The sequence below is a fragment of the Macaca fascicularis genome, chromosome 16, assembly GCF_037993035.2.
Source record: "Macaca fascicularis isolate 582-1 chromosome 16, T2T-MFA8v1.1".
NCBI lineage: Eukaryota > Metazoa > Chordata > Mammalia > Primates > Cercopithecidae > Macaca > Macaca fascicularis.
The window spans coordinates 62,724,301-62,737,451 of record NC_088390.1 but is presented as its reverse complement, the minus strand read 5'-3'; the positions used below and the strand labels follow the sequence as shown (position 1 = coordinate 62,737,451).

The 13,151-nt window shown below is 50.2% G+C and overlaps 1 protein-coding gene across 1 annotated transcript; it reads right to left on the bottom strand.

Moving 5' to 3' along the window:
• Nucleotides 1-1,000: 1,000 nt before the first annotated feature.
• EIF1 (eukaryotic translation initiation factor 1) lies at nt 1,001-3,748 on the bottom strand. The gene is made up of 4 exons (XM_005584190.4): nt 3,571-3,748; nt 2,699-2,862; nt 2,447-2,548; nt 1,001-1,862 (listed from the first exon to the last, which is right to left on the bottom strand). The coding sequence occupies exons 1-4, from the start codon at nt 3,599-3,601 to the stop codon at nt 1,818-1,820; spliced, it is 342 nt and encodes a 113-aa protein (XP_005584247.1). The 5' UTR covers nt 3,602-3,748; the 3' UTR covers nt 1,001-1,817.
• Between the last annotated feature and the right edge of the window lie 9,403 nt (nt 3,749-13,151).

Here is a 13,151-nt window from a genome sequence, read left to right as displayed (position 1 = left end):
TCCACACAAGCTTGCTGTAGGCCATTGTAACACAATGTTAAGTATCTGTGTATTTGAACACACAAAAGGTACAGTAAAAATACAGTATTATAATCTTAACTGTAGCACGACTGTGAGGCTCATTGTTGAATGAAGCATCCTTAGGCAGTGCGCGACTGTATCCAGACACGTTTGGTGGGAGAACTTTGCCTTTTTAACTAAACTAATGGACCCAGGAACAGAACCTGGGTCTTTTTAGTTGCCATTCATTGTCCTTCATGAGGGATGGCCTCCCAACACCTAACTTCAGCTCTCCAAATACTTCATTAAACCTTCTACTACTACAAACTCACTACCCAGAGTACACACATTGCTAGCGATTTGTGGACCTTAACCCACAGCATGACTGTCCTTTTTATAGCCCTTGCATTTACTCTCCACACTGAACCCCTAAACCAAGGCTGTTTCTACCAAGGGGGCTCCTAGATTTCCAAGCAACCCATTCTCTAGGACAATGATTAACAAGACAGCATGACTCTGGCTAAATGCTTGCAAAAACAGTTGACTGGCTGGGCGTGGTGGCTCATGCCTGTAATCCCAGCACTTTGGGAGGCCAAGGGAGGCAGATCACTTGAGGCCAGGTGTCTGAGTCCAGCCTGGCCACCATGGCTAAACTGTCTCTACTAAAAATACAAAAATTAGCTGGGCATGCTGCCTGTAATCCCAGCTATTACCGAGGCTGAGGCACGAGAATTCCTTGAACCTGAGAGGCGGAAGTTGTAGTGAGCTGAGATTGTGCCACTGCACTCTAACCTGGGCAACAAGGGCAAACCTCTGTCTCAAAAAACAAACGAACAAAAAAACAGTTGACCACAGAGGGACAAGCTCATCAAGTTTTTCTTGGCCAAGTTCAGGCCCCTGTTGAGAAGCTGTGGGTGTGGACGAATCCTCCACTGCCCATTTCTATGGTTCCTTTATATGCACAAGATCAACTATATGTAAATAATCTGCAAGTCAGGTATTTCTGAAAACAAGTTTTATTTAAATAAGGGTTTAAATACATTACACATAACATTAAAACTGAAGGGGGAAAAAAACCAAAAACCAGTTTGTTACTTCACATGGCATTGGGCAGCTGCTGCTATTAAGTTGCAAGCTCTACAGCTAGCTACATGACTGATGGATCAGTTTGAGATTTGTTCCCTTGTCAAAAGTTTAACTCTGGTAGAAGGTTGGCCTCACATTCTGATGTTTGGACATCCCTCAGCTAAGATATGTCTGGTCAAACAGAGCTTTGTGGCAAGCCAGATGTCCTATCACCTCGCTAGCGATAAGTGGGCCTCTCTGAGCTCTGTCCACCTGGTCAGGTTGGAGACACCAGGGGATCTACCACCAAAAGCTCCCTTCCAGTAGTACAGCTGGTGCTGCTGCCTCACCCCATCCTCTCCTCTCAGATTCACCGAGGACTGTTCAGGTGGTAACATTCTGTTAGGGCAAAGAACTCTGCAGAGGGAGAGCCGAGGAGGTTCCGGCCATAGTTGTTTGTGATCTTAGGGCTCTGGGCTTGGCTGAAACATGCCGGTATTGCTTGGTTTCAGGCTTGACACTGCCAGGCGCCTACTGCTTGACCTCTGTTTAAATGAGGGACTTCAAGACTAGACAGCATGGCTCTTTTCAGTTTATTGCATGAAGGAGTTACACTAGTCCAAGTTAAAAGCGGACCCCAAATGGTTACATTATACAAGCTGTGAGGTTTTTAAACTTGTGACAAGGGACAGAAGGGAAATTCTACTCATTGCAAGGAAATCCTCACTTAAGCTTCAGTGAGCCACAAGCACTTAAAACCCATGAACCTTCAGCTGATCGTCCTTAGCCAGTCCAATCTGAAAAGACAAAAGGGCAAAGTTTTAAATGGGGGACAGGGAGAGTTAAAGCCTCCATTTCTAATGTCATCAACCCTGTCTTCCTGCTACTACACTGCCCAAAAGCCAGGGGTGCAGTGGTTCAACGGACGGTACTCAGTTAAGAGCTACCTTTTTTGAACACTCAGTGCCTTCCAAGATTCTGAATTAGTATGAGAATGAGACTCATCAAGTATCTGAAACCTCTTCAATTATATCAAGAGCCGATAATATAACAGTAGTTTAGTATTAATATTCAGGAAATTCATTTTTAAAAACTCATGTCCTTACAAATGCAGGAACAACCCAGCATTTGGCTTATTTTACAATGCATCTATGTGCTATTCAAATTTGCATCTGTAAAGCAGATCCACAGAAACAGTTAACCAAAGGCAGACAAGTCCCTTCTGCTTTTTCCTAAAAAACAGAAGTCGATGTACTTTAAAACCCAACTGAGGTTTTGCTCAGCCTTACAAAGCCAACTTTTATGTCCCCAGCAGAAGCTCATACACAGGATCTGAGATCTGCCAGCAGAGGGGCACAAATCAAGAAGTTACTGAACTCACCTCTACGAGGAACTGGCATATGTTCTTGCGTTGGTCACCCTGTAGCTGAATTACTTCTCCATATTCTGGATGCTCAATTACAGTACCATTGCAGGCAAACTTCTGCAAGTACAAAGGAAACCAAACAAATTAGGCCCAGCAAGGGCATGAATGCATTTATCACCCCTTCTGCTAACAATAAATACAACGCAGCTAGCACCCCCTTGCAGACAAATTCATTATGACTTTCCCGCAATCTCACTGAACACCTACCTTCTTAAACGCCTTCACTAGTTTCTTTTTATCGTAATCATCAGCGATCCCTTGGACAGTAGTAAGGGTCTTCCTGCCGTTTCTCTGTTGAATTCTTATATGGATATAATCCTCAGTGCCAGCAGGAAGCAGGTCATCACCCTTACTTGCATCAGCAAAGGGGTCTGAAAATAAAGGTTAAGCTCGTTCAGAGCTGTCAAAGATCAGATACCACTGCCATGTCCCCGGCTCCCAAGTGTTTTGCGCGTGTAGAAAACAACACTGAAATCGTCAGGGCTTGGGCCAGACCGTATGTGTCCTTTGCTGGCTCTCCCCAAGCACGTCAGTCCCGGACGCCCGGCTTCCCCAGGCTCGGGGAACGCCCGGGCCTCCCGCCCTCCCTGGGAAGCCGATCACGTGTCGGGGGAGTCCGAGCTGGCAGGCGGTGCCCCACCCGGCTGATGCAACCCGCCGGAACCCGAGCTCCCGAGGCGGGGCTAAGCCTACCACCCCCATTGGTGCACACGCCTGCCACTTAGGGCTGGCACCGCCTTTCCCTCCGACTCCGTGACAACGGGTGGTGACGTAACGGACGTGACGCAAGGGTGACAGGAGGGGCGGGTGTGGCCCGAAGAGGCCCGGGAGCCATTAGTAAATGCGCCACCGAGACGCCGAGCCCGCCCAAGGGCTGACCTCCCGCCTGCTCCTTCCGGTCGCGCTCAGGGTCCGACCCCGGGGCCCAGGCCTTGATCCCGCTGCCCGGCGACCCTGGACAAGTTTCCCCTGCCAGAGCTTACGAAGTCCCGGAGCGCTTGGCAGCTTCCCGGAACACGTCTCCGGGCCCGGAAGGCCCCGCTGCCCCACCCGAGCCCGCGACCTTTCCCATAGCTTACCGAAAGAGTGGAGGTTCTGGATAGCGGACATACGATACGATTCCTTTTCCTCGGTGGAAACGGCCTGCGGAAGGCGGCGGCGGCGGGAGAAGGCGGGCAGGGGGGACGGAACGTCGGGAAGCGAGGGGGCTCGAGGGGGAGGCTGCTGAGTCCTCGGCGGCGGCTCAGTGACTGGGGCAGAGGGGCGGTGCCTGTGTTCACTTATATAGCCGCGCCTGTGACGCCAGCGCGCTGCCCTCACGTCCCGACCCCACCCACGGCGTCGTGCCCCAAGCACCCAGGCGGCGCAGCTTCCAATTGGTTTGGGGGCGGGGACATAGGATGGCGCTTGCGCAGGAAGTCTGCGGCAGGAGGGCGTCCTCTTGACTCTAGGAGAGCTGGGAGGGGGAGGGAAAGCTTGGTCTGGCTCGGCGCCTGCGCAGTACGGTTGGAAGGTGTCTGCATGCCGAGAAAACCGGCCGAGGTTTCGAGCTCGCCTACGCACTGTGTCGTTTGGTACGTTCCACCTTCTTGACCCTGTTGCATCCCTGCCTGCTCGAAAAGGGGTGTTTCATAGGGTAGATGAACACTCCTTAGAGAGGATGTAGATGCTGAGCCTCCCAAACACGACAAATCCCCGTTTTGTCAAACCCACCTACCTACCCACCCTACTACCCTCTGAGTCACAGAGGGATTTAGGGCGGCAGTTTGATTAATCAACATACAATAATATAATCAAAACGGTAACCGCATAATTTAGATGGCCATTTAGATTTATTCTAAAGTGGGTTAATCTGATCTAAAATTTTCATTTAGATTAGATTAATCCATCCAAGGAAAAAATGTGCCCAGCTCATTGGCATGAGTTCAAGGGATAGTAACTGGTTCTGGGCCCTCCCTGAGAATAATTCTGGCACCAGGGGGCGTCCTTCATGTCGCACAGCTTATGTGGAGTAGAGCCTTCCCAGAGTTTAGATGAAATATTTCCTTCAAAACAGTCAACCTTGCTTGCTCTCGGTTTATTTATTTCAACACTCTCAGTTGCAGGGATAAGTAGGGTGGTGAAAAGAGACCAGGGGTTTTAGACTCAAAGGCCTCCGGGGCCAGGCAGGTAAGTAGGATCAAGGAGTGCAAACAGCCAAGTGTGATGTAATGAGGTGGACTGGGGGCTGGAGTAAGAACTATGGGCTGCAGTAGCCGCTCACCTCCCGCCCATTGTGCTAGATCTTTTTCAAGAGTGCCAGGAAATCCAGGTATTTACATAAAATCTCTTGATTTTTAAATATTGCCAATAAATGGATTTTTTTTTTTTTTTGAGACAGAGTCTCACTTTGTCGCTGAGGTTGGAGTGCAGTGGCACTGTGTCGGCTCACTGCAACCTCCGTCTCCTGGGTTCAAGCAATTCTCCTGCCTCAGCCTCCCGAGTAGCTGGGATTACAGGCGTCCACCACCACCCCTGGCTAGTTTTTAAAAACATTTTTAGTAGAGACGAGGTTTCACCATGTTGGCCAGGCTAGTCTTTTTTTTTTTTTTTTTTTTTTTTTTTTTTTTTGAGACGGAGTCTCGCTCTGTCACCCAGGCTGGAGTGCGGTGGCCGGATCTCAGCTCACTGCAAGCTCCGCCTCCCGGGTTCACGCCATTCTCCTGCCTCAGCCTCCCGAGTAGCTGGGACTATAGGCGCCCGCCACCTCGCCCGGCTAGTTTTTTGTATTTTTTAGTAGAGACGGGGTTTCACCGTGTTAGCCAGGATGGTCTCGATCTCCTGACCTCGTGATCCGCCCATCTCGGCCTCCCAAAGTGCTGGGATTACAGGCGTGAGCCACCGCGCCCGGCCTTTTTTTTTTTTTTTTTTTTTGAGACTGAGTCTAGCTCTGTCACCCAGGCTGGAATGCAATGGCACGATCTCGGCTCACTGCAACCTCTGCCTCCCAGGTTCAAACAATTCTCCTGCCTCAGCCTCCTGAGTAGCTGGGATTACAGGTGCCCACCACCATACCCAGATAATTTTTGTGTTTTTAGTAGAGATGGGGTTTTACTGTTTTGGCCAGGCTGGTCTCAAACTCCTGACCTCGTGATCCGCCTGCCTTGGCCTCCCAAAGTGCTGGGATTACAAGCGAGAGCCACTATTCCCGGCAAAGCTGGTCTTCAACTCCTGACCTCAGGTGATCCACTTGCCTCGGCCTCCCAGAGTGCTGGGATTACAGGAATGAATTGAAGTTTTGATAAAACACTGTGCAAGCCAGAGAAAAATATGCATGCCCATGGATTGCTGGTTTATGTCCCCGACAGTCAGGGTCACTGCCCTTGTGGAGTTGAAGGCCAGCGGGAGAGAGAGCCACTAAACAAATAATAAGATAATGAGACTGGGTGCTATGGCTTAGGCCTGTAATCCCAGCACTTTGGGAGGCTGAGGTGGGTGGATCACCTGAGGTCAGGAGTTCAAGACCAGCCTGGCCAATATGGTGAAACCCTGTCTCTACTAAAAATACAAAAATTAGCTGAGTGTGGTGGCGCGTGCCTGTAGTCCCAGCTACTCAGAAGGCTGAGGCATGATAATTGTTTGAACCCGGGAAGAGGAGGCTGCAGTGAGCCGAGATGGCGCCATTGCACTCCAGCCTGGGCGACAGAGCAAGACTCCGTCTCAAAAAAAAGATAATGACAGATTGTGAGAGGTGCCAAAAAGGAGATAAACAGGATGATGTGACAGGGTCAGCCTCCTTCAGATGGAGTGGTCAGAGAAGGCCTCTGGGGAGGCAGCATTCCAGCTGACAGGGTAGGAAGGAGTCCACTGTGAGACAAGGCACGTGCCTCCCAGAGGAAAAACTGTAGGAGGAGATGCTAGGTGTACCTGATATATATATGTGTGTATGTGTGTGTATATGTATGTGTATGTGTGTGTGTGTATATATATATTTGTGTATATATATGAGTGTGTGTGTATATATATATTTGTGTGTATATATATATGAGTAGGTGTGTGTATATATATATATTTGTGTGTGTGTGTGTGTGTGTGTATATATATATATAGACAAAGTCTCACTCTGTCACCCAGACTGGCTGGAATGCAGTGGCACAATCATGGCTTACTGCAGCCTCAACCTGCCGAGCTTAAGCGATCCCCCTGCCTTGGCCTCCCGAAGTGCTGGGATTACAGGCAGGAGCCAGTGTGCCTGGCCTGATACTTTGTTTTGATTCTATATTTACTAAGTAAACTTGATTAATAGTTTGGCTTCCTTGACATCAGGAAGAAGGAACCATGGCTAGGTCATGGGCATCCCAGTCTCATGGTCATGCCCGTTTGAGAAGCTAAGGACCCAGCCTGCCAACTTGGAACCTTTACACTGACAGACATGGTTCTGCTAGAAAGGGTTTGGGGAGAGAGTTTGAATGAATAAATTGGAACTGTCCTTCCCAGTGTGCATGCAATATTTTGTCATACTGAAATATTTTTTGAGACAGAATCTCGCTTTGTCGTTTAGGCTGTAGTGAAGTGGTGCGATCTCAGCTCACTGCAACCTTCGCCTCCTGAGTTCAAGCTATGCTTCTGCCTCAGCCTCCCGAGTACCTGAGATTGCAGGCAGGTGCCACCATGCGTGACTAATTTTTGTATTTTTGGTAGAGATGGGTTTTACCACGTTGCCCAGGCTGGTCTTGAACTCCTGACCTCAAGTGATCTGCCCGCCTCGGCCTCCCAAAGTGTTGGGATTACAAGCGTGAGCCACCACACCCAGCCACAACTCAGTTCTTTTTTTTTTTTTTCTGAGACAAGGTCTGGCTTTGTCACTTAGGCTGGAGTGCAGTGGTGCCGTTATAGCTTACCGCAGACTTGAACTCCTAGGCTCAAGTGATCTTCTGCCTCAGCCTCCTGAGTACCTGGGACTACAGCATGCGCCACCATGGCCAGCTAATTTTTAAAATTTTTGGTAGAGTTGAGGTCTCACTATGTTGCCCAGGCTGGTCTTGAACTCCTAGGCTCAAGTAATCCTTTACCTTGGCCTCCCAAAGTGCTGGGATGAGCCACCGCACCAGGCCTGAGACTCAGTTCTTGACTTGCCACCAGCTTTGTGGGTGACCTGGTTTACCTCTTGGCTTCAGTCGTATGTCCCGTAAAAGGAGCCCTGGGTGATCTCTTCCTGGGTCTAAAGTCTGAAGCGCTGTTCTCCCAAGTTGGGAGCATTTCCCAGAAGGGTCTTCCAAAGTCCACCTTCCAGTGGGGGAGTTTACCCCAGCCCCAGGAGCCTGAGGAGTAATCATGGAGGCAGGAGTAATTAGTTTGAAAGTGACATGTGTGCCTGCTGTTAATGCTGGCTTCTTTATTACTGTGCTCTGAGGTGCTGTCACCTGGGCAGCCAAGGGCAGGGTACAAAGCACAGGCTCTGGAGTGTCTGTATCTGAATATCTTCTCCATCTTGTTGCCCGGGCGACTTGGCCCCTCTCAGCCTGTGTTTTCTCCTCTGTACGACAGAGACAATAATGCCCTTCTCATAGACTGTTGAGGGGATTTAAAGAGGAGACTATGTACAGCTGGATAAAAATGTACAGTTATGAAACCACTAAACAGATTATGCCAGTTTCCCGGAGGAGAAGGGAGAGAGAGAGCCTCCAAGAGCAGCGGGGGACAGGAGGGAGCCCCTTCGAATGAGGATAGGATGGAGGTGGGCACCTCTCCATGGTGATCTCCTTGGGATGTGACAAGGGCATGGCTGTGTGGGACACCTTGGGACCCTTGACCTCAATAAGATTCTCCAAGGCCGCCAGCGTGGCAGAGAAGCAGCAGAATCTCCCTCCAGGAAGGGATTGCATCCTCTGGGAAAATAGACATCTCCATGGTAACCAAGGCAGATAGATGATCTGGTCCAGGGTCTCCTTGTAGCTCTGGTGCTCTAGAAAACCCCGTGAGCGAGAGAGAATCCTGGGGAGGGCTGGAGCCCCTGTCATATCCAAGGCTGGATTTCTGAGCAGCCCGGTGGGATGTTAATTGGCAAGGATTTCACTTGATTTAAAGAAAGTCCAATTAATGCCATATTTCTTGCATTCCTTATTTGGGACCTACCACCCACGTATGTAAGTGACTAGAATAGTTCCCCCTCCCCCGCTCCCATGCACATAGAAGGTTCCAGTGAATGAAGGCTGCTATTCTTTCCACTTGGAGAAGGAGGGAGACCCATGCCTGCTGCAGCTTGATCTGCAGCCTGCACAGAGTGATGATGAGATGTGCAGGTCAGGCATCAGCCGGGGTTCTGCTGGCAATACATCACTTCATCAAACCTGCCTAGGATAGGACTGGGAAGAGACGTGGGGGAACCTGTTTTTTTTTTTTTTTTTTTTTTTTTTTGAGATGTTATCTCACTCTGTCTCCCAGGCTGGAGTACAGTGGCGTGATCTTGGCTCACTGCAACCTCTGCCTCCCAGGTTCAAGCAATTCTCCTGCTTCAGCCTCCCAAGTAGCTGGCATTACAGGCGCCTACCACCATGCCTGGCAAATTTTTGTATTTTTAGTAGAGATGGGGTTTCACCATGTTGGTCAGGCTGGTCTCGAACTCCTGACCTCAAGTGATCCACCTGCCTCGGCCTCCCAAAGTGTTGGGATTACAGGCGTGAGCCACCACGCCACGGCTGGCCTGACATGGGGGAACCTTATGGGGTGCTGGAAATGACCTTCCTCTTGATCCAGGTGGCAAAAATCTATTGAGCTGTACCCTTATGGCTAGCGTGTGGGGTGTGTGTGTGTGTCGGTTATATTTTATCCCCACCTCCCAACCCGGTCAGCCTTTCTTCTTCTTCTCACTTTCTCTTCCCTTGCCAGGGACCCACTTATGCCAACCCACAGCGGAGACTTGGCTCAGTTCCTCTTTGCCTCTTTGCTGGCAGAGCATCTGCCTTCCCCATCCTGCTTCCCACTCCTTCCCTGCCTGTCTTTCTTCTTCTTTCAGGGAGTCCTGCAGGAGCTCCTATAGATTGGGGAAACTTCATTTAGGAAGGGAGATAAAAGGCCAGAGCCCTTGGTTCCTCTCTCTTGGGCAGGGCCATCCAGGTTGGCCCAACAGCGGACTCAACTGCCAAGACAGGTGGGAGAGGATAGAAAGTGCAGCCTGGGCCCATGGAGGAGGTAGGGAAGGCCAGGCCTGGCATCTGGCCTCTAGGAGCTCACAGCCTAGCGAGGGTTCAGACACCGCTGCAAAGAACCAGGGGCCCAGGAAGCATGGAGGAGGTGCCAGGCACGGGTGCACAGAGGGGTCCTGTGTTCTGACCGGGCACTGGAGGAGGTGTTCCCTAGCTGAGGGCGGGTGGACGTTCCAGATGGAGGGATGAGCATTAGACATGTTTGATGGCAATCAGTTCAGATCTGGCCCCTTTCCTGGGACAAGCTCACAGGTGTGTTTGGGTGGAGCAGTCTGCCTTGGACCCAAGCATAGGTCCTCTAGCCCTCCTTTTATTTCGTTTCATTTTATTTTTTAAACTAGTGTAACTCATATAAGGACTGTCTCCAAGAGTTCATCCAGCGGTAATTGAGCAGCAGGACTCATCAAGTCCTTCCCTTTCACTGTGAGAGGACAGGAAGAAATGCAGAGAGGGCTGGTGCCGTGTGGTGACAGCCCTCACCAGTTGGGACTCCCTGCTCCTCCCCTTTCAGCCACACCTCTGCACACCCCCCAACACTCAGCTGTCCCCAGTGTGCAGCTCTGGCCCCAAGCACGTGTCACCTGGAGGTGCCTCTCTGGGCAGCCTCCCCTCTCCTCTGCACCCACCGATCTTCCCCAAATTAAATCTAACTCTCAAAGGGCCACAGCAGCCACAAGCCACCTGCGGCCTCGGAACCCTGGACATGGGGCCAGTCTGAATGAGGATGCACTGTAAGTGTGAAAACACACAGGGCTCTGAAGAGTGAGCATGAAAAAACCTGTAAAGTCTCACAGTGCTTTTTATTATACTAATTAATTTATTTACTTATTTTGAGTCGGAGTTTTGCTCTTGTTGCCCAGGCTGGAGTGCAAAGGTGTGATCTCGGCTCACCGCAGCCTCCGCCTCCATGGTTCAAGTGATTCTCCTGCGTCACCCTCCCGAGTAGCTAGGATTACAGGCGTTCACCACTGTGCCTGGCTAATTTTTGTATTTTTAGTAGAAACGGGGTTTCACCATGTTGGCTAGGCTGGTCTCGAACTCCTGACCTCGTGATTTGCCCGCCTTGACCTCCCAAAGTGCGGGGATTACAGGCGTGAGCCACCACTCTCGGCCTGTTGTTTTTGAGACAGATCTTGCTCTGTTGGGCTGGAGTGCAATGGTGTCATCTCAGCTCACTGCAACCCTGCCTCCTGGGTTCAAGCGATTCTGCTGTCTCAGCCTCCTGAGTAGCTGAGATCACAGGTGCACACCACCTAATTAGCCCGGCTAATTTTTGTTTGTAGAAACAGGGTTTCAGCATGTTGGCCAGACTGGTCTCAAACTCCTCTGCTCAAGCCATTCCTGTGCCTCAGCCTCCCAAATTGCTGGGATTACAGGTGTGAGCCACCGTGCCCAGCCTTCACAATACTTTTTATTTGAATTACTTATTAAAAGATGAATATTTTGGATCTATTATGTTAAATAAAATATATTAATTTAATTTCACCTGTTTTTTTTTTTTAACTTTAAAGAAACGTGGCTCCTGGGAGATTTTAAGTTGCTTGTGTGGTGTGCGTTCTATTTCTACTGGACAGCGCTGCTCAGCAGGATGCTAGACCGACGCGAGCCTGCTGGCACACACACGGCAGGCCCTAGTCACAGGAACGGCTGTTCTTTCCAGCCTTCTCCGTCACCACCTGCCTCATTTCCTTGTCTCCTGCCCCCGCCTCCAGCATCTCTAGTTCCCAGTGATGTAACTCTGCTGTGAGCTTGCATATTTCTGTCCCTGCTCCCAGTTTAGAAGACAGCTTGGTTATGGTCATATGTACCAAAGCCAGGCCAGGGATGTGGAGGGAACTTTTTCCTACTCAAGTGGCTTATTGAGTATTCACCCACCCAAACTGGGTCCCTTCCTGGGCCAAGAAGGTGAAATTCTCTTTTTCACTCACCTAGCCCAAGCTGACCCTCCATCAGCCAGTAGACAGGTACTGCCACCTGAGCATGCACCGGGGCAGTGGGGGCATCGATTTCATCCTTTGCCCCAAACAGCTTAGCAGCTGCCCCTTTACCGTAGATAAGACTCCTCCTGAGAGGAGTTTTGCACAGTCCATTTTTTTTTTTCATTTTGTGAAATTTACAGTGGTTGAGCTGTTGCTACGAGCTTAGCTGAGTGTTCCACACCCTGTCCCATGGAATCCTGACAAAGCTCATTAGTCCTTCTGCAGGCAGAGACCTGGCAGGGTGGCGGTGGTGGCCCTCTTCCTGCTGGGCTGCCTGACCACCCAAGAGGGACCAGGTTTCCTGAGCGAGGAACCTCTGGTATGATTCTGCTGTCACAAAGGGGTTATCTGTTTTCTTGATGGACGCCAGCATTCGGAGCATGCACCCCAGTTCTCTCCAGAGCTCAGATGTGCTGTGCAGATTTGGAGAGAGTCTGGGAGGCTGGTGCTACTGTGGACAATCTCATTGCAGCACACAACATAAGATTCAAACAAATTCTCTCTCTCTCTCTCTTTCTTTCTCTCCCTCCCTCCCTCCCTCCCTCCCTCCCTCCCTCCCTTCCTTCCTTCCTTCCTTCCTTCCTTCCTTCCTTCTTTCCTTCCTTCCTTCCTCCTCCTCCTCCTTCTCTTTTCCTTCCCTTCCCCTTCCTTCCTTCCTTCCTTCCTTCCTTCCTTCCTTCCTTCCTTCCTTCCTTCCTTCCTTCCTTCCTTTTCTTTCTTTGTCTTTCTCTTTCTCCTTCCTTTCTCTCTCTCTCTCTCTCCCTCCCCCTCCCTCCCTCCCTCCCTCTTTCTTCTTTCCCTTCTTGTTTTCTTTCTTTCCTTCTTCTTGAGATGGGGTCTCACTTTGTTGCCTGGGCTGGTCTTGAACTCCTGGGCTCAACCAGTCCTACCTTGGCCTCCCAAAGTTTGGAATTACAGGTGTGAGCTGCCACCCCTGGCTTCAACTGCATTTTTGATCCTTAATTCCTCTATTTGAACAAACCGTAGCTAAGCCCCCATGATAGGTGCTGTGATGGGCACAGCCTGCCCTTGAGGAGCTTGAAGATGGGTCAGAAAGATCAACATGGTTCAGTCTTTTTTTTTTTTTGAGATAGAGTCTCACTCTGTCGCCCAGGCTGGAGTGCAGTGGCACAATCTTGGCTCACTGCAACCTCTGCCTCCTGAGTTCAAGCGATTCTCCCACCTCAGTCTCCTGAGTAGCTGGGATTACAGGCACCCATGATGATGCCTGGCTAAGTTTTATATTTTCGTAGAGATGGGGTTTTGCCATGTTGCCCGGGCTGGTCTCAAACTCCTGACCTCAGGATCTGCCCACCTTGGCCTCCTAAAGTGCTGGGATTACAGGTGTGAGCCACTGTGCCTGGCGAGAATTGTTATTTTCTTTTACAGATGAGGATGTTACCCAGTGTAATGCCTGCGTGACATAGGTGAATTTCTACCCTGCCTTAATTCTGCTTATCTTTAGGGAACTGGATGCTTGAGGTCAAAAGCTCCCCC

Excerpts from the sequence above, each read along its gene's own strand:
- EIF1 (XM_005584190.4), bottom strand. The coding sequence starts at position 3,601 with ATGTCCGCTATCCAGAACCTCCACTCTTTCG. Across the intron at positions 2,863-3,570 it reads CCAGAACCTCCACTCTTTCG|ACCCCTTTGCTGATGCAAGT; the intron begins GTAAGCTATGGG and ends CTTTATTTTCAG. Across the intron at positions 1,863-2,446 it reads TATGCCAGTTCCTCGTAGAG|ATTGGACTGGCTAAGGACGA; the intron begins GTGAGTTCAGTA and ends TTGTCTTTTCAG.